Source organism: Mastomys coucha, chromosome X (assembly GCF_008632895.1).
Source record: "Mastomys coucha isolate ucsf_1 chromosome X, UCSF_Mcou_1, whole genome shotgun sequence".
Classification (NCBI taxonomy): domain Eukaryota; kingdom Metazoa; phylum Chordata; class Mammalia; order Rodentia; family Muridae; genus Mastomys; species Mastomys coucha.
The window spans coordinates 132877015-132903983 of NC_045030.1; the positions used below are offsets into that span (position 1 = coordinate 132877015).

Genomic DNA, 26969 nt, shown 5'->3' on the forward strand with positions numbered 1-26969 from the left:
CCCCACTCTTCCCCAGATCCACTTCTCCATTTCAATGCATTTTTTTTGGAACTTGTGAACATACATTTGACATCCACACTCTGACCTTTCTTTACAGGTTGCTGTTAGTTCTGACTCTACAGACCCATCTGAGAATTTTGAGACACAACCTTTGACATGTCCAAAGGAATGCAGCAAAACTGTGAACACTGAAGCCTTAATGACGGTATTTCACCCTCAAAATCTGGAAAATCTTGATTCTAAAATGGTAAGGACACAAGATCCTTAAATCTATAGATTAGAGCAGTTGATGAAAAACAATTAGAAAACAGAGCTAGAGCAGTGGTTCTTAACCCTCTCAATGCTGCAAGGCTTTAACACAGTTCTTCATGTTCCCGCCAACCATGAAATTATTTCTGTTGCTACTTCATAACTGGAATTCTGCTACTGTTATGAAATGTAATATCAATTTCTGTGTTTTTGGATGGCCTTGGCCAACCGACTCCTGTGAAAGGGTTGTTTGACCTCAACAGGGGTTGCAACCCAGAGGTTGAAAACCACTAGTCTAAATGATAGCAGAACAGAAAGGGTTACTTTTGAGGTTTGAAGCATGCCTTGTTTGATTCCACAACATTCAGACTATTATCAATGGTGAAGATAAAAGAAGAATGTTGAATATCAAGTTTTCTTTGCATGGATTTCTAATATTCTGTGCTAAAATGGAATTGATTGGGGAAGAGTGATGGTACAAAGCTTTTTCCCATCTGGGTGTTATACTTTGGCAACTTTTAAGAGTTTAACTAGTAATGATAGTATGTTAAAGCTATTAGGTTTGCCTGCATTTAAGATTTTGTATGGTAACAGTCCAGTGCTTTAGAATATGACTATGATTTTTGATTTTCTGAGTTTTTGCTCTGCATATATTGTTTCATGGTAAACTGAATGAGCGAGTAATTTTAAAGAAATTAATTTTTTCACTGTTTAGCTGTCTTGATTTTTCTGTTCCAGTTGAAAGAGAAGATGAAGGAACAGTCGTGGAACATCTTATTTTCAGAATGTGGGCGTGGCGTTAGCATGTTCCGGACAAAAAAGACTCGAGATCTGGTGGTAAGAGGGATTCCAGAGACTTTAAGAGGAGAGCTCTGGATGCTTTTCTCAGGTATTACATTTATTTGATTTATTCACTAAATTGACAGTAAATATGCCCCTTCTAGGAGTTAGGCTCTAAGCACAGAGATTGCCAGGACATGAGTTCAGACTAGTCAAAGAGAGAAAGCTGTAGTTACACGTGCTTGCCTAAATAGCTACTATCTGACAAGTGGACTTTATTAGGAAAAATATGTATAATTGGGAGTGTAGCGTCCATATTTGTAGCAGCAAGGGAAAATTAAACAAAAAAACTTCCTAGAAATGCTATTTTGGAAAATAGTATTAACTCGATATTGTAGATTCTTATGTAATGCTTCCTTTGCCTTCAATTTCTCTTTTTGTGTTCAGATATTTAAGCATAGAGCTTAACTTCAAGATAATAAATAAAAGTATGCCACTATATGTGAATCTTAGCTTTAGTGTATCGTTCTATTTGTATGTCAACGCAATTGTCTCTGCAGGTGCTGTTAATGACATGGCAACTAACCCTGGCTATTATGCTGAAGTGGTTGAACAGTCCTTAGGGACCTCCAACTTGGCTACTGAAGAAATTGAGCGTGATTTGCGTCGCTCTCTGCCTGAACACCCAGCATTTCAGAGTGATACTGGAATATCTGCTCTGAGGCGGGTACTGACAGCGTATGCATATAGGAATCCCAAAATAGGATACTGCCAGGTATAGCATCACTGTGATTCCCAAATATTATGTGCATATTTCAAAGAATATTATCAACTTCAACTCCAGAATTTTGGGACATATGATAATGGGAACAGAGGTAGGCTAAGATTGATAGTGAGTATTATTCAAGTAAGGAGGTTGACAGTGGGAGCATTTTAAGGTATTAATGTTTCATTATTTTCTTTTTTAAATATGTTTTTATTCACCTGTATGTGTGTGTCTCTGTGAGGGTATTTGCCACGTGTATAGGTACCTAGGTAGCTGGAAGAGGGCAGTGGATCTTCTGCAGCTGGAGCTACAGACAGCTGTAAGTTGCCCAACATGGGCACTGGTAACTCAACTCAAATCTTCTGAGCTCCTAACCACTGAGCCACCTTATTTTTTCATTTAACAAATATGTGTGTGTGTGTGTGTGTGTGTGTGTGTGACACACACACACATATATATATGGATTATTTGTCTGTAAAAGACACAGTGTTGCATACTTAAGGCTATCTAAAGATACATCACATAAAGATCTTGTCATTAAAAATGTATACATCAGGTCTGAGAAGGTGTAGCTCAGTGGATAATATGCTTGTAGTGCAAACATGAGGGCCTGAGTTTGAATCTCTAGTACTGATGTTTAAAAGAAGAAACCAGAAACAGTTATGACATTGTGCATCGGTAACCCTAGAGCTGGGGAGAGGTGGGGTGGTTCTGGGGGCCTGCTATCCAGCTGGTCTAGCTGAAATGGCAAGCTTCTGGTTTAGTAAAACAAAAACATGTCTCCAAAAAAAGATGAAATTGAATATCAATTGAAGAAGAACCCACAGCATGAACCTTTGACCTTCACATGGGCCTGCAACAAGAGAGCACATCCATATTTTGTATATATGCATATGCACACAATAGAGACAGTTAAATGAATATTTCCTGGGAAACTGAAAAACAAGGGAGAAAAAAATATTAGATGAATATAAAATGTGTAGGATCTGTAATCATTAGTTTGATCTGGGAGAATCAGAGAAGCGCTTGCAGGTCCAGATCCACTTCTCTGTTTCCTTTCAGAAAAGAGCAGGCCTCCCAAGGATATCAACCAAACATGGCATAAGTTCCGATAAGACTAGGCACAAATCCTCATCTCAAGGCTGGATAAGACAACCCAGTAGGAAGAAGGGGGTCCCAAGAGCAGGCAAAAGAATCAAAGATGCCCCCACTCCCATTGTTAGGAGCCCTATAAGAGCACCAAGCTACACAACCATAACATATATACAGAGAACCTCGTATAGCCCTATATAGATTCCCTGATATGTTCAGTCTCTGGGAGCCCCTGGGAGCCCAGGTTAGTTGGTTTTGTGGTTTTTCTTGTATCCTTGACCCCTCTGGCTCCTACAATCTTTCCTCCTGTACTTCTGCAGTATTTCTCTAGTTCCACCTAATATTTGGCTGTGGATCTCTGCATCTTCTCTTATCAGTTGCTGGATGAATCCTCTCAGATGACAATAATCATATCATTCATTACCTTATTATTTTTCTTGGTCAGTCCTGTTTAATTCTACCCTATGTCTCTGAGCTATCTGGTCTCTGGTTTCTGGCCGTCCAGGCAGTGTTGGGCATGGACCATGATGTGGACTTCAAGTTAGACCAGTCATTAGTTGATCATTCCCACAAGTTCTACACAGCATATGTCCCAGTCCCACCACTGTGGTGGTGGTGCACACCTTTAATTCTGGCACTTGGGAGGCAGAGGCAGGCAGGTCTCTCTGAGTTTGAGGCCAGCCTCATATACAGAGCAAGTTCTGGGGCAGCCAAGGCTACAGAGAAATCCTGTCTCAGAAATAAAAGGGAATTTAAAATTTCTTTTGTAGGCAGTGGATAAATCTTTGGTAAAGATTCCTTAGGGATGCACTGTGTTCATTAGGTAGTTGGCTGCTGCTAGACACAAATAGAGGATAACTGAAATATAGAGTATTTTTTTAAAGATTTATTTACGCTGTTCTTCCTTTTTCCTTGCCTAAGTGGATGACCTTCAACATGATGTTAAGTGGAATTGTGAATATTTACTAGTTTCCTCTTTTAGATGCCATCTCATTATTTTTCAGTCTTGCCTAGTTCTCCTGGGCTTCACTGATCTTCTCACACCTGCCTCTTGAGCAGCTGGGACTACATATGTAGCCCAGCACACCTGGCTTGATAGCTGTATGAATAGTCTCATCTTGTTATTTGTCTTAGAGAGAACCAGTCTTTTGATAAGGTATGCAGTTAACTGTGGAGGGCTTTATATGTAGATCATTGGTTGAAGAATTTCCTTTATATTCCTGCTTTTGGGACACATACACACACACACACACACGAGAGAGAGAGAGAGAGAGAGAGAGAGAGAGAGAGAGAGAATAAACGGTGAGTTAAACGGTGAGTGCAGTTGAAAATACACCTATAATCCTAACACTTAGGAGCACGGGGATATTGAGTTTAAGTCTAAGTTGGGTTGTGTAGTGGGCTCTGTCTTAAAAAGCTAACCAGAGGAAAAAAAGAGTTTAATTTTTAATTTATTTGAGATTAATTTTTAATTACAACATCTCCCCCTTCCCTTTCCTGTCTTCAGAACCCTCACATAAACTCCTTTCTACTCTCCTTCAAATGTATGGTCTCCATGTTCACTACTTGTTTATTGCTTAGATATATGTATGTCCATCCATATATTTCTAAATATAACCTGTTCAGTCCATAACCTGCTATTCGTATGTATGTTCTCAGGGCCGACCATTAGGCATTGGATAAGCACTCAATGTGCTCTTTCCTGGGGAAGCCACCTCTCCTATTACAAGTTTCCTCAGATGCCTGCAGTTCGTTTGTAAGGTTGAGACTTCTGGAAATTCTGTCAAATAATTTTTTCTTTATGTCCATTGAGATTATTATGGGTTTTCCTTTTTGGTTAAAATGACGTTTCATTGTTCGGTTTTTATATTTTGTATTGTTCTTGTGTTCCCATTATAAATCCCAGTTGTTCTTAGTATACAGTAATTTTGTATGATCTTGAGCTTGATTTCTTATTATTTTGAGGATTTTATATTCATATTCATAAAATACATTGATATGTAGTTGTCTTGTAATATCTTCATCTAATTTTTGTGTCGAGATTTCTAGAATGAGTTGGATTATGTCTCTTCCTCTTAGGTTTTACATGGTTTGTGAAGGACTGGTGTTATTTCTTTAAATGTTTAGCAGAATGTGCCAGTAAAGCCATCTGTTCTTCATTCTCTTGTAGGAAGTAATTCCATTACTAATCCAGTCTCTTACTGTATCTCGAGTCTGAGTTTTCTTTCCTCTGTAGCTGTTTTTAGTAATTAGTATTTTTAAAGGAAGTTACCCATTTTATCCAATACTTAACAAACAGTTGTTCACCACGTTCTGTTTCTGTAATGCCGTTTGTATGTTACCTCTTTTATATGGTAACAGTTGTTGTTCAACCTTTCATTTTTATCATTTTGGTTAAACTACCTAAAGATGCGTAGTTTAAAAGAGTACTGTTTTAAAAATATTTTGGTGAGCCTAACTTATTTGTTGTAATTCCTTTTTAAATACATATTTTCATTAGTTCTTTGAGAAGTTTGTACGTTTTAGACACATTTACCCTCCCTGGTCCAACTCTTTCCAGACTCACTGTCTTTCCCTTCCCACCCAACTTTATGTTCTTGTTCCTTCCCTGTCCCAACGCCAATTTGTGCTACCTAAATATTCTTGGATGTGTCACCGCCCACTGGCACATGACATATCAAGACATGTATAGAGAAAACTGATACTTTCTCTCTAAGCAGCTAAGACTGCCAATAACTCCTCAGCTAGGGATGGAACTTTGTGCCCAACTATTTTTTCCATGCTGGGATTTGGCCTGGCTTACATTTGCATAGGTCTTATAAATGCTGTCAGAATCACTGTGAGTTCAAATTCACAGACGGCTGCAGTATCCAGAAGGCACTGTTTCCTTATAGTTGTTCACCACACTGGGCTCTTATACTTGTTCTTTCCAGTGTTCTTCTGCAGTGACCTCTGAGCTTCTGGAGTAGGAGGCGTTTCAATTAAGCCCAAACATTGTGTAGTCTCTTATTCTTTGCCCTTTGGTTAGTTGTGGCTCTTTGCCACATTCATCGTCATCTACTGCAGTTTCTCTGATAAGGGTCAGGACATACCTTGATGTGTGGGCAAGATGATAGCATTAGCAGTTGACTCAATACTATGCTCATTTAGCAAAATAATAGTAGTAAGTTCTTTCTAGGGTCGATGATCTCTCTAGTTAGAATTTCTTGGCCTGATAATGGTGCCATATATGGGTTTTATTTTGTGGAGTGAGTGGGCCATAAATATGATAAGAAAGTGTTTGGCTATGCCCATAACTGTTGTACTGAGAGATGTCTTGCAAGGTCAGCCCTTAATGTAGTTTATAGCTGAGTAAGACTGATGATGTTGAGTTTTCTTATCTTTTCCTTTTTCCATGCCTTACCACTTTATGCTTGCCCAATGGTGAGAGCTTGGCCTTTTTCTTTCTTATCATACATTGCAGGCTAGAATATAGCACAGTAATACAGTGCTTGTCAAGCATACACAAAGCCATGGTTTCTATACCAACCACCTCAGAAAAATATACATAAAGCTATAATGCTAGAGTTTTTCAAACTTTATGTCCCCAGATTGCCTTCAAATGTCTTTTTTTTTTTTCTAATTTCTTGTTTGCCCCAGCTGTTATCCATTGCCTCGGGCAGCCACATGCTCAGTAGATACCTCTGATTATTTTTAACAAGCACTCCTGAGAAAAAACTTCTGGGCTACATGAACTTGGTGTCAGACAGCTTTGTAAATGGTGTCTTCAGAGGAGTATCAGACAGATTGCATAATGACAGTCCTCTATACATGGTACTTTGAAAGAGCTCCAGCCCCTTTTCTCTTCCCTCCAGTATAAGCAGAAAGTTAAGTAGGAATGGAAATGGAGAAGAAAGAATATCTCTAAAAAAAAAAAAAAAAAAAACCCTCTTTTATTAGTAGAAACTCTAGGATTTGAATCAAAATTGCATGTGCCAGAAAATAAGATTCTACAGTGATGAAAAATAGAATAACTAAGAAGACAAAGCATTTAATAGGGGGTGATGTTTCATTTTGTGCATAGTGAAGGGTGTTTGATTTCATGTCCAAAGGATTTTCTCCACTAGATAAAGTTTGTCTTCTACAGTATTAGGATATCATTCACAATTATGTGTTTTGTTCTCAAGGCTCATAAGAATTAAGACTTTTCACCCATTTAAGTCAGCCTAATTAGATTGTATCTATGATGCGACTGCTTCATTTCCCTTTAATATCATGATCTAAAATGCCCAACGTGCAAATGTTTGCCTGATTGTAACCTTGCTGTTTTGAACTAGCTTCGAGTCCTTACAGTGCCAGTATTTACTCATTTGTCATTACCGCTGTTGAAAAGTTCTATACTTGAAGAAGAAATGCAGTTATTACCTGAGAAATACTTAGTATTTTTTCATTTCTTCCCTATGAAATTTAGGCGATGAACATTCTGACTTCAGTGTTGCTCCTATATGCAAAAGAAGAAGAAGCCTTTTGGCTTCTGGTTGCTGTATGTGAACGAATGCTGCCTGATTATTTTAATCGTCGAATCATTGGTAAAAACAAATACAAAAAAGCATACACGCATGCATGCATATATCTGCACATAGATGCTGGCTTAGTCTGTTTTGCTGCTCTTACCAAATGGCACAGGCAATGACTTATAAAGAACAGACATGTATTTTAATTAGTGGTTCTAGAGGCTGGGAGATCCAAGTGTGCCGGTGCCAGCATCTGCTCCGCATGTCCTCAGGGTCGTATTGCTTCAAAGTAATGTGGCATAAGGTATCACATGGCCAGACAGTGCAAGTACACTAGAATTAGCTTGCTTTTTGGAAAATAACAAAACCACTTCCATTATAGCTTACTAATCCATGAATTAACTAATCTATTCATTAATGTTCTTATCACTTCATTAAGGCAGAAGCCCCATCACTTCCCTAAGGTCCTAACTCCAAATACTATTAATATATGAATCAAGGAGTGGTTTAGTTTCACACGGATTGTTTTTCAACCACAGAAGAGTTCATATTTTCCAAACAATTTTTAATGTCTATTGTTTCTTTGGTATGAGAATGGTTTTGTTTGTGAATAGGGGAGCGGGTTATTTGTTGAGACAAGATCTGAATGTATAACTCACCCAGGGTATGTGGCTTCAACTAGAAGGCTTTGTCGCATTGGCTGGTAGTTTTGGGCAAAGAGCTTCTGATAATGAATGTATAGTTGGGAAAATGTTTTGTATGTTACTTTTTAAAAAATTAAGGACGTGGTCTGTAATGAAAGGGAAGCTTATTTAAGTTTATAAACACTATATTGTCCAAATACTGATTGGAGACATCTAGAACTACTAAAGGAAATTTTTAATAGTTTCTCGGTGAGGAAGATTTTTAAGCAGCTTAAAGTCTCCATATTTATATGAGTTTACATATAAAATAATTGAGTTTTTCTTTGTTAACTTGTGATATCTTTAGCTATCAAATATATAAAGATTACCTATTTTAACACCTATAGATAATCTGCCCTTTGTACCTTCATAAGTTTTCAGTATTGTGCCTAGGTTTTCATTATGTTGCCTTTAATATAGTTATGTGTGCATTTATCCTCCCTCTACTCACTACTGAATTCTTGTAGGTGGAAGGATGTAGCTCAGTGATAGCACATTTGCCCTGAATTACATCCTACCACCACAAAAGATATTAAATTCTTTGAAGAGGAACTTACACCATTAGTTATAGTACCTGGTACACGTCTCTGATTGTTAAAAGGACTCAGGAACCCTTCAAATGAATTGAAAGTGAGTTTCTCAAGTGATTTTAGGTTCACAGTTGCAGAGATGTGCAAATTAGAGAAAAGGTACTAAGTGGGCTCCCATTTGGAGGAAGTAAGATGAGCTCTGTCCTGAAGCTAATGAAAGTGGAAGAGGAATCACAAAGAAAGGCCCTTTTAAAAGGAATTCGTTTTGATGTTTTCCAGGTGCCTTGGTGGACCAGGCAGTGTTTGAAGAACTTATCAGGGATCACCTTCCTCAGCTGACAGACCACATGACCGACATGACTTTCTTTTCCTCAGTTTCTCTTTCATGGTTCCTCACACTTTTCATCAGTGTGCTACCTATTGAAAGTGCAGTAAATGTGGTGGACTGTTTCTTCTATGATGGGATAAAAGCCATTTTACAGCTGGGATTGGCAATACTGGACTACAATTTAGACAAACTTCTGACATGTAAAGATGATGCTGAAGCCGTGACGGCACTAAACAGGTACCGGAAGAACTACGTATAGTGTTTAAATCTGGAGGTGGGCCTAGGGGGATGGGTTAGCAATTGAGAATGTTTGCTGCTATCCCAAGTGAGTTCGATTCCCAGCACCCATGTCAAGCTGCTGTCCAGCTCCACGGGACCTGACAGCCTTTTCTGGCCTCCATAGGCCCCTCAACATGTCTGGTGTGTAGACACACATGCACACTAGTAGAATGTTTAAGTCTTTCAATCCAGTGGAGAGCTGACCAAGTGCATTATTCAGTCTGCTTGGTTTACTGGTAAGAAAACCGAGCCTTAGACACTTCACGTGATTCACTTTAAGTCCCATAGCTCCTTGAAAGAAAAAGTCAGGTCCAAAGTCCTCTCTTTTGTTTTTAAATAGAATGCAATGAAAGTAAACCACTTTGATGTGAACATTTAGGTTCCTTACACATTCGTGCTAATATCATTACTTTAGTAAATCATAACGATAATTCTAGTTTAAGCTAGAATGTGTCTATATGGAAAGTAATCTGAGGGGCAAAGAGCTAGGTAGGAACATTAAAGTAACATATCCAGCAGGGAAAATAATCTTGGTTTCCAGGTGGTATCGGTCAGGTAGGTCGAACTTTATTTTCCTGCTTGCTTCTGTATGAATGCTGTTTTGTATTGGAGCACATGAGATGTTTGTGTATATGCATTTGTTTGAGTTAAGTAAATGAAAATGAGTTGGCAGCTGTTGTCATGCTTCATTAAACTCCATTCTGTACAACATAGTATAGACACCTCCCTTTGGCATTCAGAACTCTTTTTTTTTTTTTTGGTTTTTTCGAGACAGGGTTTCTCTGTGTAGCCCTGGCTGTCCTGGAACTCACTCTGTAGACCAGGCTGGCCTTGAACTCAGAAATCCACCTGCCTCTGCCCCCCAAGTGCTGGGATTAAAGGCGTGAGCCACCACGGCAGAACTCTTAAGATAAGGCCTCAGTATTCCCTTTTAAAACTGATTTCCCATTTCATCCCTCTACAGACCTGATGTTCATTCCATTCTGAATGGGTTTGGAGTATTTGCTGAATATGTGCTGAACCTATTTTGTAGCCGGTCTTTGCTACTTTGTGGGTTCTTCTTTTTCTCACCTTTCATCCCCATGGTTTTACCCACTAACACTAGATAGGAAAGAAACAAGGATAGAGGGGAGAGAAGAATTAGGAAAATGCCTGAATCTGATTTCTTTCGTTTCTTCTTTGACCACAGATGCGTACAAATCACTAGCAAACTCCCTGAATGACCAACAACCACCCATCTCTCAGGGCCCTAGCTAGCATTTGCCTAACCTCTGAAAAGCTCCCAGAATTCCAAACATTGCACAATCGCAGAAATTATCTGCAGCTGACAAAAACCACACTTTTGAGAGTGCACGAAGCAAATCACAGTCAGCTGCTGTGGGCAGTCTGAAGCAGCCCCACATCTCTACACCTGGGATTAAACAAAAGCACTTTCATATAATATTTTTGTGGTTTTTTTTTTTTTAAAGAAGCCAGAGTTCCAGAATTCTCAAAAATTTTGCTACATCTGTTCACTTCCCTCATGCTTTTTTTCTCCCAATATTTGCATGTAATTCCTTCCACTTATTTTCCAGTCTCCCAACCATCTTCATATTCTTCCTCATGCTTCTTTCCCGGAGTTCTCAGTTAGAAAATTGATCTCTGACTAACTTGGGAGACATTAACTGTGTTTTTCGCTGCTACAACCGTTTGACTTCCACTAACTGTCATATTATTGTCACTTTGGGATAGGTTCTTTGACAATGTCATTAATAAGGATAGCCCATTGCCTTCAAGTGTTCAGCAGGGCTCAAATATCAATGATGAAAAACGTGCTCACACTAAGGTGGATATCACAGATCTGATTAGAGAGGCCAATGAGGTAAGGTTTTTATACCATAAATATGATGACATAGCATATTTAAATATTTATAAATGATTGCCTGGCATATTAAGAGTAAGATAACAATTCAAACAAAGAAACATCTTAAAATCTAGCTTTACTATACAATTGAGTTCTGTGAATTGATCCTTGGTTGTATAACTGCCTCTTTCTCAATTTAGTTTTCATTAAATGGTATTAAGTTCACTTGCTTTCACAAGCGATAAGATCATCTTTAAATATGTATCAATGTATAAAAAGTTCAAATGATTCTCTTTTGCAGGCTAAGAGTTTTACCAGTGTTCTTAGTCAAGACACATAGATAGATACAATTTTCTTCAGTGAGTATATGTGTAAATACACAAGCTGGGATGGAAATGTGCAAAGTCACTGAACAAGATCATGAAAATAGCTAGAAATTGAATCAAGGCCTCAGAGAATTGAGTCTGATGAAATGCAATTGTAAGACAAGTAGATATTTATTATGAATGAATATCCACTGAAATCATTTCTTGCAGAAATATGGTAGTATTCGCTACGAAGATATACACAGCATGCGCTGTCGAAATAGGTTGTATGTGATACAGACCCTGGAGGAAACAACAAAGCAGAATGTGGTAAGTATCCACTCTGTTGGAAGAAACCCTGAAGTAACTTTTCTTTTACTTTGTTTAAAATTCCATGTGAATAAAATGAAAAAGGCTAAACTTTAAAGCTGAGTTCTTGCCTTAGCTTGACTCATTGTAAGTTTTTAGAGGAGCACTGTTTTCTTCTGGATGAATGATTGTGTTTACTTCAACATGTTTTGTATTACTTGGCCTTCAATATTACCATGAAGCAGTACTGAATGCTATGATTCATTCACTAACATTTACTAACACACATTTATGGCATGCTGCTTCAGTAAGAAAAGCTTGGGCTGGAGAGCTCAGTGGTTAAGAACATGTTCTTCTGGAGGACGCAAGTTTGGTTCCAAAAATCCATGTTTAGCCCTTCACAACCTTCTCTAACGCCCTCTACAGTGAATCCAGCACCTTCTTGTGACCTCCACAGGCATTGCACTCAAACGCACAAACCTACACATGTACATACACACATAATGGAAAATTAAACCTAAAATTAAAAATAATAGCTGACCCTCATAATAGTCAGTGCTTCTAGTAAATATTATTTCTCTGTAATATGTGAAGGAAAATTTAAAGCATATTAAAAAAATCCATTCTTAAAATATTTCTATGGTTCCATAGGTAGCTGCTAATATTGTTTTCCTCTGGTCAGTGAGATTTATAGATCACTGATCCTGTGGAGAAAAACTTTACTTTGCTGTTTTTGTTGATAAATGTTGTTTGATTTTTTTATCATTATGATTTATTGTTTTATAAACCTCCTCACTTAAAAACTAAGTCCTCAGAGATACAATCTAGGAGGATGAACATTTCTAAAGGTCCTAGGTTTAGATTTCAGTTAAATAATTCAGTAATGTCACTGTGACATAAGACAGAGAACCTTTGGTTTTGTTTCTAAATATTAACTTAAAATATAGTTACATATATTTATTACAGATAATTAAATCATTTCAGAAGTATTTTTAAAAGAAGTTTTCTTACCCCACAAATTTTAAATTATTTGGAAGTATCCTTACATTTCTTTTTACCATGCAATACGATAAAATATATGCATATCGGTAGGAAGAGAGCATATGCATTTAAAAAAATGAAACCTCATGTTATATCAGTCACTCAAATATATAATTATCATTGCATATCAGTACAATTAAATCTAACTCATTCTTTTTAGTGCACAAAGTATATCATCGTATAATTCTTTGAAATTTTCATACACTATATTTTAATCATATTCATCCCCTTCCACCAACTCCTCCCCAATTCTCCCTCACCTCCCTATCCATTTGACTTCATATTCTGTCTCTTTGTTCAATCCATTGAGTCCAGTTTCTGTTGGCTGCATACTCCTGGCAATAAATAGTTTGTCCTGGAGTACAATAAAAGTTTGTCCTGGAGTACAGTCAACACACTAGAAAACCAATATTGCCTCTCCCAATAGTCATCAAATGCCAATAGCTCCTCAGCTAGAAATAAGGTTTTGTGTCTGCCTTCCCTCCTACATGCTGGGATTTTTTTCTGGTTTGAGGTTATATGCATATTATCATAATCACTGTGAGTTCATATGCACATCCACCCTCTTATATCTTGGAAACTGTTTCCATGAAGTTATCTGAAACCTTTGGCTCTGCCAAACTTTCTTTTCCCTCTTCTGCCTAGATCTCTGAGCCTTGTGAGGCAAGGTATGATATGGACTTCCAATTTAGGGCTGAACAGTCCAAAATCTCTTATTCTTTTCCCATTAATCAGTTGTCCGTTTTCTATACCAATAGCTGTCCACTATAAGAAGCGGCTTCTCTAATGAGGCTTGAGGGGACACACTGATCTGTGGGTATGGCAATAAGTCATTGGGAAGCTATGGGTTGAGTTAGCCACTATTGCACCAAGGGGCAGATCTTACTAGGCAGGCATTGCTGTGGTTTACAGAATCCACAGCCGGCTTAGACTGCAGATGTCTCGCACTTTCGGGCACCAGCTAGATTTGTCCGTGTTCTGTGACTCAGGTGAGTTCAACAATAGGGTCTTAGGACCGAAAGTTCTGCAGGATAGACAACCTAATATTTTAAAAATTTTACTCATTGTATGTTTATTAGTTTTTCCCATTTCTTAATTGATTAGTTGTAGCCTTTTGCCATTTTCTATGACATTGTCTTTGTATCCTTGGTGTATAAGATCCCATTGAATATTAGTAGTATTGATTCTTTGAAAGTTATATTTGTAACTTCACATTTCTCTCTTATCTTGTTTCTGTCATGTTTTTATAATGTCTGTCAGAGTATACAAATCACAGATTTTTATGTTAGTCAAGTCTTTCCTCTTTCTTACATAATGCCTCATTTTCCTGTAAAATTTGGCCATTCTCTACCCAAATCATTTCTATTTTAATATTTAATATTTTAACATTTAATGTACAGGTTAATATACCTGGAAGACTTTAGTTTTATACATGTTAATATTTTTAACTAAAGCCATTCATTATCTAAAAAGTATTAAATTGTCTATTCTTACTGAATTATACTTTTTCATATTCTGAACTCTCTTATACATACATAAAAAGCACGTCTATATTTCTGTTGTTGCAATTATGTCACACATTTTTGTATCTTTATAGTATACTTTGAAATGTGGGGAGACTTTTTTTCTTTTCAATATCCCTTATAGTTATCTGACTTTTCAGATGTCCTTTAGCAAGCATTTATGGTTTTGATTCTGCCCATTACCTTAGTTAGGGTCTCTGTTGCTGTGATGGAACACCATGACCAAAAGCAACTTGAGGAGGAAAGGGATTGATTATTTCTCTTACATTTCAGCTTCACAGTCTGTCATCCAAGGAAGTCAGGGCAGGGACCTGGAGGAGGAAGAAGCTGATACAGTGGCCATAGAAGAGTACTGGCTTGGTCCTCATGGCTTGCTCAGCTTGCTTTCTTCTGAAACCTAGGACCACAAGCTCATGGGTACCCCCACCCACAGTAGGCTGCGCCCTCTCCTGTCAATCACTAGTTAAGGAAAAGCCCTGCAGGCTTGGCTGCCTACAGCCTGATCTTATGGAGACATTTTCTCAGTTGGGGTTCCCTCTCGTCTCAAGATGACTTTAGCTTGAGTCAAATTAGCATAAGCTAGCCAGCACATAGGTCATGAATATTTCTTGTTGATTTTGTCCTAATACATTTTATGGCTAAAATCAATGAGACTTGTTTTTTTTTTTATTTTTTTTTTTTTTTAATTTTCCAACTATTTATTGGCGTAAACACAAAAGCTCTTGTTTTGGGTGTCTTATGTGCCGTTGCAACTACAGCACTGATTGTACTATTTTTCACTTGGTGTTTTTTGATATCCTAAATAAAGAGTATGTAGTTTCCAGTACTAAGAGTTTTGACCCTTTCTTGTGTGTGTACTCTTTTTCTTTGTGTGTGTATATCTTGAAACCTTGAAGAAATATTGAATAATAGCAGAAGTAGGCCTTTTAATCTTATTTCTAAATTTAATAGAGATGCCTCTCATATTTTATTACTATTGATTTTTGGAGGATATCCTTTATTAAACTATGGAAGTTTTATTAAGTTTCTAGGTTGAAAGGTAATAGAGTGTTTGCTGAGCACACGCAGAATTCTAACTGGAATTCAGAACAATTATTTTTTTAAAAAAAAATAATAGTGAATGCTAACTTTGACAAAAAGATGTTCATTTCTTGAGACTGTGTGGCTTTTTACTTTATTAATATAGTAAATTTTGTGAAAGAATTATTGGAATTCCATTGCATTTTTAATTGAACCTTATTTGGCTATATTTATTCACATTCTCTTTCGAAAATTTAAGTGGTTTAGCAAGGTTCTCTGCAGCTGTGTTAAAATTATATTGATTTCAGAATTTCTTTTGCTTTTTTCGAGGCATCAGCTCACTATGTAGCCCTAGTGAGCCTAGAGCTCACTGTGTAGACCAAACTGCCCTGAACCCCCGCAAGCTGCCTATTCTTGTCTCCCAAATATTGTGATGAAAGGTGTGTGCCACCACGCACAGTTAAGATTTTTTTGTGTGTGTGAATGCTAATTTTTAGATCAGTTTTGTAGTAAATAAATTTTGTAGTAAACTCATATTTGTCTATGCTCTGGACTACTTTATCTTACATAGAAAGTTTGAGAAAACAAGACTATAATTATAAAACCTTTTGGGTCTGCTGACTTCTGATGATGGTAGCTCTTTGCTTATTATTTCTGTTTTGTCCAATCAGGGTTTTTTTTTTCTTTTTTCTTTTTTTGCACATTTGAGTTTATTTTGGTAACCTATTTTCCAAGAGAGTTATCTGTTTTGCCTCAATTTATGTCATTCTATATAATGAACACTGTAATAGCTTCCATGTCCATCTTTATATATTGTCTCTTTAATTCTTTAGCAATTTATTTGTTGGAGGGTGCACTCATGTGTCACAACATCTGTATCGAAGCCAGAGTACAGGTTATGACATTTCTTCTATCAGCATGGCTTCCTGTGATTGAGCTCGGGAGGTCAGGCGTGGTAGCAAGGGTCTTTATCCACTGAGCCATTTTGCCAGTCTTTATGTTATACTTTTCTTCTCGTTGATGTTTATTCATGATATTTTTATTATACTAAACATGTATTTTACTTTTTCAACTAATTAACAAAGTGTTCCTAGTCTAACACTATATAGTGACTGCACTAAAGTCAAATAGTATTTATATCAGAAACACAAGGTTAATTCAACAGTTCAAAATATCAAGAACTATGGCTACTGTGGCTACTATGAATAGAGCTGCAGGAAAAATTGATGTGTAGACTTTTTTTTTTTTTAAAAAAAAAGGAAACATTTTCTCCTGAGAGATGGAAACTTGAAGTGAATTCAAAGAGAGAGTTTCTAAACAGAAATGTTACAGTCTAATTTGTTTTTTAATCTTTCTAAAGTTGCGTGTTGTATCACAAGATGTGAGAATGAGCCTTCAGGAATTGGATGAACTTTATGTCATTTTTAAGGTACAGTTGCTCCTCTGTAATGAAAGCTAATCTTTTAGCAGAATTTTTATCACATTTACTCTTAAATATTTTTATGTTTTAATGGACATGTTTAAAAGAAATATTTTACTTTAATGATCTTCCTTTTTTATTTGTTTTTGATAGAAAGAGCTGTTTATATCTTGTTATTGGTATTTGAGCTGTCCAGGATTAAAGCATCATGACCCCAGCCTGTCATATTTGGAACAATATCAGATTGACTGCCAGCAATTCAGAGTATTATATCACTTGTTGAGTCCCTGGGCTCATTCTGCAAACAGAGACTCACTAGCATTATGGACATTCAGATTGTTGGATGAGAACTCTGATTGCCTTATAAACTTCAAAGAATTCTCCTCTGCAATTGGTAGGCTGATGCCCTTTAACTTTCTAAATCAAAACCTGACTATCTTCCCTACCTCCAAAAACCATTTCATACTGCTGCCTATTACTGCTAGTTTAGACAGATGTTTCACTCTGGATTACATTATCTTCATGTTTAGTGATTTGGGGGCTTTTTAATGTGTTTGATGCTAAACCTACATGTACACCTTTTATGGTTATTCTTTCATTTTATGTGCATTGGTGTTTTGCCTGCATATATGTCTGTATGAGGGTGTTGCATCCTCAAAAACTGGAGCTATAGACAGTTATGAGCTGTGATGTGGGTGCTGGAAATTGAACCTGGGTCCTCTGGAAAAGCAGCCAGTGTTCTTAACCACTGTGCCATCTTTCCAACCCCACATATTGATCTCTTTTTGCCCCAAACCTCTCAAAGAAGCAAGCTGTTCATTGTGAATATTTTGATGCTTCAAAAGGCAGGAAGAGAATGTCCAGGATTTTTCTACACCAGATATCTAGATGCAAAGAAAGGATTTCTCCACCGGTGAAAATCTGTCCATAGAGCCTAGATAAGTGATACAGAAATAGTAAATGAATGAACTCTGCCTATAGTTGATATGTTGTTGGTTTTGTTTCTTTGGTTGCCATACCCTCTCAGCAATTATTTTTTTCGTGGGTTATCTTAAAGAGTTCTTTCCTCAAATGAATTATAAACCCTCATTCAAAGAGAAAGGCAAATGTGAGGTTGGGAGAAAGGATCTAGTGAAGTGACCATGTTATGTCCCTGGTGGAGTGTTTTCGATTACATGCCCTAAAGAGAAGAGGCTGATTAAGCAGTTTGTTTAACTGCTAGCTTAAAAAATACATTATTTAGGATCCTAATTTCTTAGCTGCTTTTCCACACCGGATATATTTAATCATTTGGTTGAAATCAGTTGAATATTTATAAAACATGATTTTTCTAATTGAATTTTATTTAACAGATATAATGTACAATGGAAGTTTTACTGAGAAGCTCAAGCTGCTTTTTAAGCTGCATATTCCTCCAGGTAAGAATTTACCTGTCTTTAAGGGTATATAGTAAGAGCTCATTCCATTGTAACAGGCATCATTTTAAAATTTAATTTAAAATATTATTTTCCACTTGACACAAGGTTATTGTTTCATTATAATCATCACATAGTATCATAAGTATTTTACTGGTATAGATAGATAGATAGATAGATAGATAGATAGATAGATAGATAGATAGATAGATATAGATATAGATATAGATATAGATGGAATAAAAATCTATGGGAGAGATTCCATATAACAGGTGGATCCTCAGTTTCCTACTAGACACCTACTTATTTATATATGTATGTATAAATGTGTATAGTTTGATATAGGATCTCACTATGTATCCTAAGCTGACCTCAGCCTCAGAAGTGCAAGAATAACAGGCATGTACCATCATGTCCAGCTAGCTATATCTTAAAGGATAGCTTGTACAAGAAATCCTGTATCATGAAATATTGGGACAGTGTTGCATTTCTGCTATCATTGTCATTAGGATAGAGATTCACTGTAGGCAGATTACCAAACTGGCAGATGATGCAAGTGACTCGGAGAATAGGACCAGACAGCAGGAATAGTAAATACTTACAAAAAGAAGCAGAACAAAAGCTGTGGTATTGAGCATATGCTATGTCATGTGATTCACTTCATACCCAGTGTCAACCTTAGTTCCACATGCATACAAGGGCACCTGAATGAACACATGCATTACCATACACATTATAAAATATATTTATATGCACTCTCTTTATTTTAGCCTTACAGTCTCTGAAAAATTATGTCACCCTTCCAATTTTCACAAAAAGGAAGCTGACAGTTGGGAAGATTCAAGTATGTGGCAAATATCACATAGTTGATATGAGATTCATCTGACTCCAGAGCTCTTTTTTCCATTCTACTTCCTCCAAGTTACCATGCCCTTTCAGTTCCCATAAAGTTCTTTCTACTAACCTAAGAAAATTACTTCCAACATATCCCAACTTTTAAAAAGAAATATTACAAAAAGTAGCTTGGGTTTGGGTAATTTATAAAATAGCACCTCATAATTTCGCTAATGCTCTCCCTGGATTCCTTTTAAAGCTTTTTAAAGGCTTTTCATATTAGCAGGGAGCTATTATGTAGCAGACAAAAAAATTAAAAACATCTTTGCCCTTCAAATACTTGAATCACAAATACAGTGTTAAAAACAAAAGATAAACCACATAATAACTAAATTATAGAAAAGTTTTTGTTATTATGTTAGGTTGCCATTTGAAGGTTAATTGTTCCATTTTATGTATTTTGTAGAAGTATTAAAAGTAGGAATATTGAATAGAATAAAATATAAAATAGGAAATATTATGTTTCTGTTAAATAACAGGTAGTGAGCAGAGTGGGGCACTCAGCTTTGTATTTTACTTATTAGTGCAAGAGTTTTAAACATGCTGAGATTTCCTCTTCAGATGTAACCTAAATGCCAGATTTTCTTTTTTCAATGTATAATGACTCTCAGAAATTTACTTAAACAGTACAAAAAGTAGGCTACCCTGCTCTGGTATAATGGCCCTCAGCATCAAATGGACTCAGTGGGTTGTGTAAAAGAGCCCATGAAGTTAGAAGGGAATAGTGGTAGTGAAAGAGGGAATATTGCAGAAGAGGAAATGGGGAGATGGATTTGATCAAATACAGTATAGGAATATATGACATTCTCAAGCAATAAAAAGGACGAAAAGGAAGCCAGGCAGTGGTGGTGCACGCCTTTACTCCCAGCACTTGGGAGGCAGAGGCAGGTGGACGCTTAGTTGGTGTACAGCAGAGCAGAGCAATATTATGTCTATGCAAATTACCTAATTTCTACTCTTTAACTTGTCTAAACAATAAGAACTAGTTTTCTGTCCTTTGTTGCTAGTAAATGTGATTTGGGTTATATGTTCTCAGCTTATACCGAAGTGATGTCTAAGACTTCTTCAAAGGACGATCAGCTTTCAACAGAAGAATTACTTTATTTCAGTCAGCTCCAGGGTAAATATTTGTTAAACCTTTTAACAGAGTCTGGGTTAATCTTGAGTTGGGTCATGCTGTATTTCTTAGACCAGTCTCAAACTCTTGGGCTCCAGTCATTCTCCTGCCTCAGTCTCCCAGGTAGATGGGACTAAGGACATCTTGATGATTGCTTACTGGTAGAGATCTTCCTGACTTGGAGCCATTGCATTTTCACCTTTTGTTGCCACACTAACAGTTAGCAACACCTCTGAATATTTGACCAATCAGGCCGTATTTAACAATTTTTATGTTTTGAAATTTCTTATGAAAGAGCTTAAAAGACAATGTATATAATACATTTTGCATTTAATTTTATTATAGAAATCTCTACACTATATCATACCATGTTTGTGCTTTGATAAAGGACAATGAAGCTCATCAGATCTTTGATGGTTTACAAGCCATAGCTCTTATTTAAAGCTATAGGTATGAATATGCTTTCTGACATACGTTGGAAGTGATACACATTTATATGTGGCATTTGATACATTTTCATAGCTATCAATAGTCTTATAGAGAAAATTTATGTGTGTACTTAGTTGCTATATATGAAGTGAGTATTACAAAGACCTCAAATATTATGTATTTAAGTCTTCCAACTTTATATATAAAGGCACTGAGTACAGAAACACGTTACTTGTACAGGGTTTCACAATGAGTTGTTACCATACTTGGGACTTGTGGCTTGTTCTTCAGACTCCCATTATCTGAAGAGCCTTCCTCCCATTAATAAAAATAATACAACTTAATTTGAAAGCAGTCAGATAAAGAAACTATCACTCAGAAACAAGTATTAAATTTGGTGCATTGTCCTCTAGGATATTTTTAATATTAATATACAGTGTTCTTGTACTATGAATGTTTCTAATACTTTACATTCTTAATGTTAGGAGGTCAGGTTACATAAGTGCTGTTTTGGTGGGTAAGAAAACAAAGTGTTTATAAGTCTTTGTACAAAATAGTAGTTTACTTTTAAAAGATACCTGTAAAACAGTTTACAATATGCACTTGCCTTCTTTGCCCTTTAGTTTCTAAGCCTGCAAATGAGAAGGAAACAGAATCGGGAAGAAATAGCCCTGAAAAAGGTACTACAATAACAATCTAGGAATATCATTCAATTTATTAAATTATCCATTCTAAAAGTAGGGATAGCTGTAGGGGGGGGCAGAGTTCTTTAAAGGCTGTAGATATTGTAAAACCAATGAAGATTTTAGTTACATCATGTTAATATAACAATTTATTGTTTCTTCTTGTGATACTTCCATCACAGAAGTTATAAAAATGTAACACTAGGTGGTCCATCATCAGTTTTTTAAAAGATTTTATTTTAATTACAAAGTAATAGGTAATACTTGTGGCTGGAATTCAGATAGGATGTGGTCTTTCTTACCCTCAGGCTTGTTTCTTTTTATACATAAACATGTAGACATCTTTCTTTTTAAAATTTCCATAAACAGCATTCTATTGGGCACTATTTTCTTATCTTGTAATATGTCATAGATAATTTCCATGTCTATTCATTTGATCTTCCTTTTTACTTTTAATAGGAACAGAACAATTTACAATTTAATTGTAAGACTTTTTTTTTCAATAATACTGATGGACATTTAATATGTTTCCAAGTATTTTCACTGCAAACTATGATGCCAAAACATTAACATATATTTCAGGACAATTTAAAAGATATTTTTAAAAATAAGGTAAATACAGAGAAGTATAAGAATATTGAATAAAGTAGTATGCACACTTGATATTTTAATAGACACTGTGACATTATTCATTTAAAGCTCATCATTCTTCATTTTAAGACATTTAATTAAAAATAATTCCTGAAGATCTAGTTGAACATGTCTATTCCACTATTTTACCCAACTGTCAAGAAGATTTAAATAAGAATTTAAAGGTCACAGAAATATCATCTTCACTGAACCCTTTAAACAAATGAATCAATAAGCAGTGGTTTCAATTTCAATTTTTGAAAAAGAGCTACAATTTAATGACTTTCATATGTACATATGAAGAACTGGATATAGAAAATATTAAGCATGATAGGATATATGGGTATATAGCTACATGAAATTTATCGTGGGATCCAAGTGTGCTGTTTTAATCTAGATACGTCATTTTCCCTCTTTGCTCATATTTTTACTATTCCCCAAGTTTGCCAAAGAAAAATTTTGGTCTAAATCAGTGATTCTCAACCTGTCTAATTGTGGTGGCTTGAATATACTTTTCCCTGAGAAATGGCACTATTTAGAGGTATGGCCTTATTGGAGGAAGTGTAGCCTTGTTAGAGGACTTGTGTCACTCTGGAGGTAGGCTTTGAAGTCTCCTAGTGCTCAAACTCCACCCAGGCTGGAATCAGAGAATCCTGACTGCCTGTGGTACCGAGTCTCCTCCTGGCTGCCTTCAGATCAAGATGTAGAATCCTTGGCTGCTCCCACACCAAGTCTGCCTGTATAGTTCTCGCCATGATGATAATGGACTGAACCTCTGAAATCGTAAGCCAGACCTAATTAAATGTTTAACCTTATACGAGTTGCCTTGGTCATGGTGTCTCTTCACAGCAACAAAACCCTAAATAAGAAAGAAGTTGGTACTAGAAGTTGGGTATAAGAAAGAAGTTGGTACTAGAAGTTGAGTATTGCTGTGATAGGCTTGACCATGTTTTTGTTTGGAGGAATGTGGATTTGGCATTTTGGATTTGAAGAGCAATGGAATGCTTAATGTCAGACCTAATGGGCCATTCTAGAAGGAATATGGACAATTTGGGTGCTGAGGGTGATTTGAACTCTGGGGGTCTGGTTCAAGAAGTTTCAGAGGAGCCAAATTTTAGTTAGTTGCCTCGAGATCATCCTTGTGATATTTTGGTGAGGAATGTGGCTGCTTTTTGCCCTTGTCTGAAGAGTCTACCTGAGGCTAAGGTAAAGATATTTAGATTAGTTCCATTGACAAAGGAAGTCTCAAAAAGCCAGGCATTGACTCTGCCCTGTGGGTCACTCTTATGAAGACCATTTTTGATTGAGCATAGCAAGCTTAGAATAGAAAACTACAAAATCTATGGTTCAAATATTATAGGGTAAGCAGAATGGGGCTAAATCCTATATATAAGGAGATGAACAGATTGAGGGAGTGATGACCTTGGGGCAAGATTCCATCAAACTAAGTTTATTATTTATTTGTTTGCAGTTGAACAAGGGATAGTTATATATTAGGTATTATTATGACTTGGTTATTGTTTTCATGTGAACATAAAGAGATATGATTGACAAATTGACAAGAAATGGATTGTGATGGCTATTCTCGGTTGTCAACTTGACTATATCTCAAATGAACTACAATATAGAAATGCAGGGCACACCTGTGATCCAGATCTTGAGGCAAAGTGGCCATGCTTATAAAGATCTTGTGAAACGGAATTAAAGAAAAGCTTAGGTCCAGGAGCAATGGTACATACCTTTAATCCAAGGAGGAGACAGAGGCAAGCAGATCTCTGAGTTCATGGCCAGTCTGGTACATAGGAAGTGCCAAGTAAAGACAATCTCAAGTCCAGGAGTGGTGGTATATGCCTTTAATCCCAGTACTCAGGAGACAGAGGCATGCAGATCTCTAAGATGTAATAGAACAAGGGGACCCTGCTCCAGTGCCAAAAAGCAGCAGAACTCAGCAGCTTCTGCCTTGTGGCTCTGACTTTAAAGTCAAGAGTAGAAGGGGTTACTGGGACAATTGGTGTGGGTTAGCTAAAGCTAAAAAATTAACGGTGATTAAGAAGAAGCCAACATCACTGAGGTGAAATTTTCTGGGGAGTGTTTTCTGAGAGCACAGAGAAGCTGTGCTCCAGAGATAGCCAAGGTTGTGCCTTGTGCTGCAGCAGGACTTGGTAATGTGTAAGAGTCACCCAGGTGGTACTGGTTTTGAAGGCATGAAGAGGTCATGAAGAGCAACTGAGGCTTGGCACTGTGAGGCTATGGAAGGCCATTGTTGAAGGGGCAGCCTCAGTGTCAGTTGAAGACCCAGAATTGAAGGAGTCATGCAAAGTATTAGACTTGATGCCATGAAGAGAATCTCCAAGAGGATATGGGTGAAGCCTAGTTGCAGTGGAAGACCCTAGTGTATTGGAGATGTCAGTAGCATGGAATAATCACCAAGAACAGCAGTGGCAATGGAGTGGATGAACCTGAGCTTAGAGTGCTACAGAGGACAGAGCTGGAGAAGTCACCTAAGCCCTTTGGGGGTGCCCAGAAGATCCCAGACATTGGAACAAGAAGCTGTGAAGTTGCCTTGGAGACCCCTAGATGTTAGAGATGCCAGAGCCATGGGCTATCTGCTGAGGAAAACTGCTAACAGGGAGTGGAACCAGCCCAGGAGAAAGAAGTTTGTTGCAGTCAACAAAGCTGAAAGGAGTTGGACATCAGGCATGGAGATGCAGAGTTTGAAGTTTTCCCAGCTGGTTTTTGGTCTTGCGTTGATCCAGTATTTCCTAACATCTTGGAATGGTCATGTATATTCTGTGATGTTGGAATTATATGATCTGCTCTTTGATCTTGATTTTATAGGGGATTACAGTTAACAGATTGCATGAATCTTAGAAGAGACTTTAAACTTTAGACTTTTAAACATTGTAGAGACTGTGATAAACTATGGGGACTTTTGAAATCGAACTAAATGTATTTTTCATTATGCTATGGCTAGGTATGACCCCCATAGATTCATGATTTTTATTAAGCCTATGGGGCCAAAAGAATGGAATGTGTTGGTTTGAATCTGCTTGCCTCATGAGAAGAGGTACTATTAGGAGGTGTAGCATTATTGGAGGGGTGTAGCCCTGTTAGAGAACTTATGCCACTGTGGGGATTGGCTTTGAGGTCTCTTAGTGCTCAAGCTCCACCTAGGGTGGAATCAGAGATGACTCCTGGCTGCCTTCAGATTAAGACGTAGAACTCTCTTGGCTCCTCCAGCACCAAGTCTGCCTGCACAATTCCATGCTTCCCACCTTTGGACTGAACCTCTGAACCTGTAAGCCAGCCCTAATTAAATGATGTTGTCCTTTGTAAGAGTTGCCTTGCTCATGGTGTCTCTTGACAGCAATAAAACTCCAAGACACTAATATCGTGACCCTTTAATACAGTTCCTTATCTTGTGGTGACCCCCAAACATAAAATTATTTTTGTTGCTACTTCTGTAGTAGTTTGAATATGCTTGGCCAAGGAGATCGCACTATTAGGAAGTGTGGCCTTTTTGGAGTAGGTATGGCCTTTTGGAGGAAGTGTGTCACTGTGGGTGTGGGCTTTAAGACCCTCATCCTAGCTGCCTGGAAGTGAGTCTTCCACTAGCAGCCTTCAGATGAAGATGTAGAACTCTCAGCTCCTCCTGAACCATGCCTGCCTGGATGCTGCCCTGCTCCCACCTTGATGATACTGGACTGAACCTCTGAACCTGTAAGCCAGCCCCAATTAAATGTTGTCCTTATAAGAGTTGCCTAAGTCATGGTGTCTCTTCACAGCAGTTAAGAAGATGTCATAACTGTAATGTTGCTACTATTATGAAATATAGTGTAAATATGTGTGTTTTCTCATAGTCTTAGGCAACCCCTGTGAAAGGGTTGTTTGACACCCCCCCAAAGGGATCACAACCCACAGGTTGAGAACCACTGATGTAAATTGAAGTGGAGAATGTTTTCTGAAGGCCAGTGAGTGAGATCAAAGCTAAATTCAAATCATGTCCTGAAATGAAAGAGATGGGCTCTTTTACCTTTGTGAAATAGCTTTCAGTTTCAGTTATTCTTTTTGAGATTTGGGAAAATGTTGTGAGCTATTCATTACAAAATTGTTTATTTCTTTCATTAAGGCAAAGGAAAAATTGATATTCAAGCCTATTTAAGTCAATGGCAAGATGAGCTTCTCAAAAAAGAAGAAAACATTAAAGATTTACCAAGAATGAATCAGGTATTCATTTATTCTTTTTAATAATGTGAGTGCATGGCACCCATTGTTCAGTCACCAATATCACAAAAGAAAAAGAAATAAAAATAAAATAAGTTACATACTATTACAAAAGTGTTAAGTAATCTATACATTATCATCTTTATAAGATTCAAGAAATCATGAAAGAGGTGAGCAATTTTTTAAATTAATTTATACTTTAAACACTGAAGTGTATTTAGTGTTTCTATAGGAAATCTTGTACATAGGACATATTTCCAAGATGGCCTAATTGGTCATCAACGAGAGGAGAGGCCCTTGGTCCTGTGAAGGTTCTAAGCCCCAGTGTAGGGGAATGCCAGGGCCAGGAAGTAGGAGAGGGTGGGTTGGTGAGCATGGGGAGGGGGAGGGAACAGGGTTCTTTATTTTATTTTATTTTATTTTATTTTATTTTTTTCAGAGGGGAAACTGGGAAAGGAGATATATGACATGTAAATAAAGAAAATATCTAATAAAATATATTTACCAACTAGACATTTAGTTATCTACCAGATGTCAAACCTATTACTAGTTACTAAGAAATTACTAAGATAGTGCCCAATAATCTTGTAGTTGACACTGTATAGGCAATACTAAGGACTAGTATAGATATGATTTAAATTGATCTCTTTTGTATACATTGCCTATATGTTTTTATGTTTTTTATCAAAAGATTGATTGATGCTCTCATACTGAAATTTCCCAGAACTTTGCAAAAACAAAAGCTATCAAATAGCTTAGAGTGTTTTCAAGGACTTTCCTTTCTAAAATAAATATATATTTATTCTTCAATCTTTATAAATGATTGAAGTACATTATAAATATACTATAAAACGGAAGGTGAAAAGCATTTTTACAATACATTTTATGAAACATTAATTGACAAGTATTCTCTAGG

At 36.9% G+C, this 26969-nt stretch overlaps 1 protein-coding gene across 1 annotated transcript in view; it reads left to right on the forward strand.

Annotated features, from left to right (window-relative positions):
* Positions 1-26969, forward strand: part of Tbc1d8b (TBC1 domain family member 8B) — a 61030-nt gene that overhangs the window by 30775 nt on the left and 3286 nt on the right. Inside the window, exons 8-20 of the mRNA XM_031368637.1 lie at positions 98-247; positions 988-1138; positions 1590-1804; positions 7338-7455; positions 8873-9158; positions 10932-11061; positions 11580-11678; positions 16602-16670; positions 16815-17055; positions 18014-18079; positions 20007-20090; positions 21140-21196; positions 25959-26056. Coding sequence (XP_031224497.1) covers positions 98-247; positions 988-1138; positions 1590-1804; positions 7338-7455; positions 8873-9158; positions 10932-11061; positions 11580-11678; positions 16602-16670; positions 16815-17055; positions 18014-18079; positions 20007-20090; positions 21140-21196; positions 25959-26056 — 1764 coding nt within the window. The remainder of the gene's footprint in view (positions 1-97; positions 248-987; positions 1139-1589; positions 1805-7337; positions 7456-8872; positions 9159-10931; positions 11062-11579; positions 11679-16601; positions 16671-16814; positions 17056-18013; positions 18080-20006; positions 20091-21139; positions 21197-25958; positions 26057-26969) is intronic.